The 7,923-nt window shown below is 34.8% G+C and overlaps 1 protein-coding gene across 3 annotated transcripts; it reads right to left on the bottom strand.

Moving 5' to 3' along the window:
* Positions 1-1,033: 1,033 nt before the first annotated feature.
* Positions 1,034-6,204, bottom strand: LOC113318855 (protein BREVIS RADIX-like). 3 transcript variants are annotated; one of them, XM_026567127.1, is made up of 7 exons: positions 5,982-6,204; positions 5,464-5,574; positions 4,606-4,764; positions 2,297-2,697; positions 2,081-2,210; positions 1,576-1,985; positions 1,034-1,452 (listed from the first exon to the last, which is right to left on the bottom strand). In XM_026567127.1, exons 3-7 carry the CDS (start codon positions 4,705-4,707, stop codon positions 1,374-1,376), a joined length of 1,122 nt encoding a protein of 373 aa, XP_026422912.1. In that variant the 5' UTR covers positions 4,708-4,764; positions 5,464-5,574; positions 5,982-6,204; the 3' UTR covers positions 1,034-1,373. The 3 variants fall into 3 exon arrangements, with proteins under 3 accessions (XP_026422912.1, XP_026422914.1, XP_026422913.1); XM_026567129.1 differs by lacking the exon at positions 5,464-5,574; XM_026567128.1 differs by lacking the exon at positions 5,982-6,204 and having other exon boundaries at positions 5,464-5,695.
* Between the last annotated feature and the right edge of the window lie 1,719 nt (positions 6,205-7,923).

Genomic DNA, 7,923 nt, shown 5'->3' with positions numbered 1-7,923 from the left:
TCAAAACCTTTATCATGTCTTAGATCTGTTTCTTTTCTTACTTGGGTGTGCTACTGGGTTTTCAGTAGTTACACAAATTGTGTTAAATGAATCTATGAGTATAACATACCCTCGTGATTGATCTCTAGTTGGTTAAATAAATTACATGTTTCATTAAAAAAAAGAAAAAAAAAGGCTAGATTAACGGCTAAGGGCTAACTCAACTCATAAGGGCACCATCTACATGACAGAGATGCCGTGGACGATCAAGATCCTCCTTGCACACTCGCACACTATTGATTTCTCTTTTTTGTCTGTCAGTTGTTTTTACTATTGAACGCATTGTGCATGCAGCAGAGTGTTTATGAAATGCCAAATACATCAAAATAGTGTCAGACTTTCCCCAGGAACTCGTGTGAGGGGACAAACAATGGAAAAATGACAAGGAAAAGGGGCATGGGAGACAAGATCTCGATAAGGACATTTCACCAAATTACCTTAAGACTGTATATACTTAATGAGACAAAACATTTCCAGAGTCCAGAGAGTCGCACTTGGACTCTGGTTGTGTACCAATTTAGTTACAGGACGTTGGACATGTTTACCATTATTGTTTTGTCAATAAGTGACCAACGCCATCATTCTTTTCCAACTTTTGATATGCATCATAGAGTTCTATACAACAGTGTCTGCTTTTGAGAGGGATTTCTATTATTGAACAAGAATATCACAGAGGGAATTGAGTCCATTGGTCGTCTTTCACTTTCAGCTTCTATTGCTATTAGTAGATCTCCTGCCCTGATCAGTAGACATGAGCTGAGAATCTACTTTGCTCTCTCTGTTGATCTTTCAAGCGTGGTGGTCCTGCTACGTACTATTATTCAGTCAGCAAACGTGTGACTGCTAAAAAAAAAGTTGTTTCGTTTCATTTTGCTTTGCAGTTTCTTAATAATCAGATTGTTGTTATGAACAATGTTCAGCGCTAAAGTATTCTTGTTCATTCATTTCGAACAAGATGTTTCGCTTTGCAGTTTCTTAATAATCAGATTATTGTTATGAACTATGTTCAGCTCTAAAGTATTCATGTTCATTCATTTCGAACAAGATGTTTGTTTAGCTTGCAACTTGGAGTTAACATTGACAACACCATATTGTGAAAACCCAAAATCAAGAAATGAAACAATAAAAATTTACAAAATGGTATGATTCTTGAAGTTGGAAAAAAAAAAGAATTAATACATTGCGAAACTCTTCATTTCAAGTAATGAAGTGTTCATTGATAGTATGAAAAAAGAATAAGAAAAATGATGAACCTGTGCTGTAAATTTTTTCCTCTCAATGAGATATATTCTCCTCCTTTAGCTTTTCATTTGTAAAAAAAAATATTGAAAACTTTAAAGGTATTGTGCTTGTATTCTTTCCCGGTTTTCCTCCCACCACAACTTCGCATGCACTTCTCCAAACTTTTCTCGGCTGCAAAAGAGACGCACAGTATATGTAGTAAGCAAAATAAGAATGTCATTGTGATTGACCAGGACTTAGCAGTGGGAATATGAATTATACCAAAGAATGGAGGTTGTTATTGTGTGTAATTACCTGAATCTTACACGCCGTAGCTCCCTCGTACCATCTGGAAGTTGTCTGATTGTAATGTATACCCCAGGCTCATCCTGTTCCACCCACTCTGACTCCATATCACTGGCATTGCTAATAGAAATAGAAGGAGCTTCATCTCTAGATGAAGTTGTTGTACGAGATGCGTCAATTGATGATGCTTCTCCCTTGAATCCTACTCCACCATGATAACTTGAACCTGCACCACCATAATGTTGGCTACCTCCACCACCTTGATCCAGTGGGTCGCCAGATGGAAAGAATCCTTTACTACCACCACCACCACCAAGTCCAGAGAATTTGTAGGAATTCTTTGGCGTCCATTCTTTGCCCATTGGTTGTGTCATTGGACTTTCTCCTGCTGATCCCATCCTTGAGTACGATGAATCTCTCTGCAAAGTTTCAATATGTTAGACCAAGTCATTGAACTAAAAAACTATGTTTACAATATATGGAAACTTGTATGAAGTGCAAGAAATTAAAATACCTCGTCCTCAGATCTTGGAGGAGTATGAAGAGCTTGCCGACTAAACCTCTGAACATTATAGAGTTCAACGATCCTGTCATAATTCTCTCCCCACCATCGTTGTGCTTGCCATTTATTGAACATCTCTCGGCTACAAATTATTAGAATATCATAATAGTTAGCTTAATTTTGAGTAACAAGTAAGCTACTAGAGATGGTATAGAAGTCTTAAGATACCTGAAACGAATTCGTTTTAGATCATTTCCTCCCATAGGTAAAGAAAGAAAGGTGATGTGAACACCCGGTTCAACTTGAGCCATCCATTCTTTAGGTTCTTCATCGTCTACAAGAACCAAGTTGCCCGATTGGTCTAACCGAGTCCTACCATCACCCGACATTCCTTTGAACCTTGTGTCAGAAGCATGATCTCTATTTACAGGTGGAAAATCCCAAGCAGGAGTTGAACTTGAACTTCCTCCTCCTCTCAGGTAAGGATAGTTAACTCCTTCCGAAACCGTGTCATAATCCGCCTTAAACTGCCTTTGGTTCCCCTTTTTATAATTACCTGAAGTACTAGTACTAGAGGAAGGCTTGCATTGTTTATAAGCTCCCGAAACTTTCAACGCCATATCTTTGATCTGTAAAGTAGTCAAAAAAAGAGACAGGATCAGTGATTATTGCCAGGATTTGAAACTAGAATCAGTTAATGGTGGTGGGACTTGACTTAATGATGGGATTAGAATTAGGCCGGGGTTTCTTTTTAGTTTTTTTTTCCCCTTAAGTCTGAAGTTAGGCTGTAAAAGATGTTTACATATTGTCTACTAAAAAAGAACAAGAATTCGTGCATGGGTCCTTCAGGTAGTCTTTCTTCTCTCAAATACATGCTTCTTGTCTTTCTTTCTAGAACTCCTATCTTTTTCGAAATTAAACACTAAACACGATTTGTTTAGCATAAAGTAATCAGGACGTTCTATACTAATTAGTGCTAATCATTTATTGTGGCTGTGGGTAGCTTTATCTTTATCTTTTTGTTTGTTGTAATTTCTGCGCCTCCTCGGCACTTTGATATCAATTATAATTAGTGTTTCCTAATCATATTTGGCGGTCCCTAAATTTAATGAGGGAATTGACCTACAATATATACTACTGATCGCACAGACAAGATAAATAAATGAAAAATTTGCAACTTGGAAGACAATATCGCACTCTCTACATTTTTCCTCTAGGTGGTGGACCATAATTCTCGTACATTGTTGAACATAAGGAAACCAAATATGGTGTTGCATTCGATGTTGATTAATGATGATAACTACTCATTACAACTGTTAATGGTGTGCCTTAACACACCTTGTTCAGTTCTTGTTTCAAGAAAATGCCAAAGATTTTTTTTACTTTTTTACAAGGTACCCGGTTTTGACATGGACTAGACAAAACATATCAAGTTTGTAATATTCAAGAAAAATAACAAGAATTAATCTGACTGTATGTCCCAGAAAAAGTAATACTTTCATTATTTTCCAAGAATTAAAAATATCACTTTTACTGAAATGAAGACGGGATATATTTTGATTTTCATCACCCTAAGTAAAATGCAGCATGATTTATAAAGGGGATATCAGTTCTACTAAGTGCTGATACCGTTTCATATAAGACAAAAAGATTCCATCGATCCTAACCGTTGGATCGATGAAATGGTATAAACATTTGGTAGGACTGGTATCCAATCGTGAAATGCAGTGCTGCTAATGGGAGTATCAATTGACTTGGGGGTGTCAAATAGTTTTATTTTTTTTTTGTCTTTTCTGAATTCATTCTGGTACACCCCAAACAAATTGGCACACCCAATTAGCAATCTTGGTAAAACGTCTAGTGAATAAAATCGTATGATCAAAGTTGTAGTACCCAAAAAGAAGCGTGGTCATTAGTCTCTCTTTGTTTCTTAAAGAAAAGAGTTATACGAAACTAGGTAGAACCTAGAGACATACGAATTAAATGTGACTTTAGCTAATTCCAGACCTAAAAACAACTATGTATGACAGTAAACATAATAAATATACAATGTCTACCTTCTTTTCCTCTCTACTGCAGCACTGTACTACTACTATTTTGAAGTAAACAGACCCATTTCTTGGATAAATGAACAGTCTTTAGATTTTTAACCAAATTTAGAAATCATCAATTTGAATGGTTAAAGATGTTTTCTTTCTCTTTTCTTGGGGTGCCCTTAGCTGTGGGGGGTTACTAGTACCTTATATGCATCAATATATTGCTTTAATAAAGTTGAAGAACAATGAGGAAGGAGGATTATTGGTCCCCCTTGACTCAAAAAATCCTAGAAACTAGAGACAAGTCTGGTCACTCTGCTGTGGGGTGTTATTGTTATGAATGAACAACTTATTATCATGAGAAGAAGTTAAATTAAATTAGAGAGACTGTATGTAAACAGAGAGTCAGAGAAGTAGATTGATTGAATTGAATAGATTTTAAAGAAAAGAAAAAGAAAAGAGATATGGGGGAGGGGTAGTAGGCTCAGTTCAGATTCGAACCTGCGACGTCAGGCTTTTGACGGCTTCTTTCGTACTAGGAGTGCCACGGGTGCCTTCATCGTCTTCAACTAGTTGCTTTGAACAAGCTATACATGTTAACATTTTCTCTTTTCTTTTTCTCTTCTTCTTTGGTATAAGAAAACACTAAATTAATATTCCCTGCAAAAAGAAAAAGAATACTTAAACAATGACAATCTTCAAAAAAAAAAAAAAAAAAAAAATTAGAAGAAATAATCCCAAGGTCACCGGACTGGTTCTGCCGGAAAAAACATCCCTTTTATTTTTATTTGGGATAGAAAAATTGGAGATATGATCATATTAATCAATCAAATTCAATATTTCTAGCATGATTCTTTCAATAATTGAGAAGAATTAACAAACACCAAACCACATTCTAGTAGATCTCAATCAAATTCCAATTCAACCCAAAATTGACAAAAAAAAAAAAAAAATTCAATAACCCAAAACATCTAAAATCAGTAAAATCCCTAATAAGAATTTAGAGAAAACCCCCAAATGAAATTACAACATGGGTGTGTCAATAAAGCCCTCTAAAATCAATGAATGATGAAGAAAAAGATGAACCAAATGCATATACAGTGTCAAGCTAGTACAGGATAAAGAGACAAGAAGCAGGAAAAAAAATAGTATTTTTTTGTTTTGTTTTGTTTTGAAGAATCAGAATCATTGTCCCCTTATCTCCCTCAAACTACTGAATGATGATCAAATCTTAATTGTATCTATTAGACCAATGCTGATCGTGATTCCTTGTTACAAAAATTTCTCAATTGAAATCACTTGAGAGAGAAAACAATAAGAAAACAAAATCGGATTCCTACTGATACTAATTGAACTGACCTGTAATAATGGAATTGATCAGACGAGAAGAACACTACTCTATGTTAGTTGGGATTCATCAATGTTGCTGCTGCTGCTGTTATTGTGAATGATGCAGATGTTGCTACTGATCTTCAAAGGATTGCAAATAAAAGAGAATAAGAACAATTGAGAAATTTGTGATAAAATACTTTGTTCTGATTTTATTACCAAAAATAAGAAAATATTCATGAAATGACTTGATTGAAAAAACCCAGAGTGAGAGACAGAAGCAATCGAGAGAGAGAGAGAAGTAATGATACTAATGAAGACGAAAACAAATAAAGTGAAAGAAAAAAGAATCAAGCTGGATTTTTTTTTTTTGTTCCTCAGCTTCACTTTAATCAATTTGGGTTTCAGAATCATCTAGCTTAACACGCAAAGTACCATTATTGTAAGACAAATTAAATCTTCTGAGAATCTTCAAGAAAATTTCAGGAAAAAAAAAAATCAGTACAATTTCTAGTTGTGTGACTAAAAACAGAGTAGATACCACCTACATTTTTCATTAATGTCAGTAAATGTTTGCCTGCTTCATAATCTTGTTTCTCGTAAAATTGAAATCCATCACTTCACATGATCATAATAATAATAAAGCTTGTTCTTCAGAAAGCTTGAATATCTTCACAAAAATATCTTCAAAGGATTCTAATGATGAATTTAGGCGGGGATTTTTGGGGATTTTGTTTTCTCCCTAGAGAAAACTTCGGAAACGGGGGAATAGCTCCGGATTTTACAGAATTGAAAACGGAATTAAAAACAAAAAACATCTATTATTTATAAACCCAATAAAACGGTTTTTGAAACAAACAAATAACGAAACCGATTTTGATTTTTTCTTTTTGTTTTTTTGTTACTTACCCAACCCAACTGACTCGTTGATCTGACTCATTCAAATTTACATCTGAATGAACTTAATTTTTTATATCTAACTCAAGTTTTTAAAATACTACTCTAGTCGGATAATGAATCACCGAGTTTTTCTGATTCTAGACAGATATGTGCTAAGCGAGTAAGATCAAAATCGAACTTGACCCAGATATTTCTAATTTTTCAAATTCCAGTGAGATATGTGCTAGACGAATAAGATCCAAATTGAACTTGACCCAGATAATTCTAAGTCAAATATATGAGTTGAGTCGGATATCAAAAAATTGAAAACACAAACGATCCAGCATCTGATTTGGCCCGAATCAGATGCAGAAGTAGATTCAACTCGCGAATCAAATCCAAAAAAAAAAGATGGTGTTTCTCGTTCCGTATAACTAGTACCGGTATGGGGCACAGTCAAAAAGTGACGACACATATTACCACAGAGCTAAAGATTGTAGTAGATTATGGAGCATAGTCAATAAAGAGACCAGAGACCGGAAGTACTAACTATTTAAATATGAATGTTGTACAGATCTTTACTTCTTGTTGTGTCCTACAATCCTAAATATGCATCACAAAAACGATCTTATAAAAGTTGACCTACACAGCTTCATCCTAACGGCTATGGTTCTCTTTTTTTAGTCGATGAATAAGTCGGTCCCCGTGTGTTTCTAGTGTTTTTAAAAGGTGAGATACAGTTGTACCGTCAAGATTATGGTGTCTATTTATATAACTATGTCGTGGTATGTACTGTATCGTATGAGTGTATCTCATTTTAACTGTGCCCTGTTTCAACATTGTTGCCACATTTTGGGTAATGCATTTTCTTTTGGTGGTTATCGTATGTTAGTGCTTCTTACCATTCTCACTGATGGTTGTACTACTTCACATTATTGTATTAATTTATGTTACCTTTTTACAATGCTGGTAAAATTATTCACCGGGATCTCGAACAACTCCGGAAAATCTGCATAATAACACATAACTACCAAAATTTATTCAAGTGATCTCAAAATTTAACTCATTACCCAAATATGCTTAGGAAGTTTAGAACAGTTGCTACGGTAAATCAAAATATATATCATTTTTCTACTGGTTGTGGAAACCTAATATAGCGGTAGAGCCTTGATCGCTCGGTAGAGATTTCGTCACTCTTTAAAGTTTTTGTCTAAACGAAATCTTGCCATACACAGATTTTGATTTTTTTTTTTTTTGGATTTTTTTGTTCATTTCATCGGCAAGAGTTTCGTATGATATCTTCATAGAGATCAAACGGTGTCAATATTTGGCAAAACACAAACAACGGTATCTGTCTGACACAGTAAAAAAAAATAACTAAAGAAGGAATATTTTCAAGATTTTGAATATCGTCAAAGTTTCTTAAAGCGCCTGATTTTCTTACAAGGAGTTGTCTTTCCAAGTTTTCACCGATCAGAGTTGGTCAGATAAGATTAGTACGTAACGGGAACATCAATAACTTTTAACCGCTAATAACCGGTCAACATTCCGTACAGTTTCTCTCTACTACTACTAGTAATGTAGCTTTAACTTTTGGATTATTTGTTTTCT

Source organism: Papaver somniferum, chromosome 10 (genome assembly GCF_003573695.1).
Source record: "Papaver somniferum cultivar HN1 chromosome 10, ASM357369v1, whole genome shotgun sequence".
Taxonomy (NCBI): Eukaryota; Viridiplantae; Streptophyta; class Magnoliopsida; order Ranunculales; family Papaveraceae; genus Papaver; species Papaver somniferum.
This window is presented reverse-complemented; position numbering and strand designations above follow the sequence as displayed.

What these genes read in the sequence shown, in the direction of transcription:
- LOC113318855 (XM_026567127.1), bottom strand. Translation starts at nt 4,707, where the DNA reads ATGTTAACATGTATAGCTTGTTCAAAGCAACTAGTTGAAGACGATGAA. An exon ending in TCAAAAGCCTGACGTCGCAG is followed by an intron (nt 2,698 to 4,605) that starts GTTCGAATCTGA and finishes ACTACTTTACAG; the next exon opens with ATCAAAGATATGGCGTTGAA. An exon ending in CTAAAACGAATTCGTTTCAG is followed by an intron (nt 2,211 to 2,296) that starts GTATCTTAAGAC and finishes AATAATTTGTAG; the next exon opens with CCGAGAGATGTTCAATAAAT.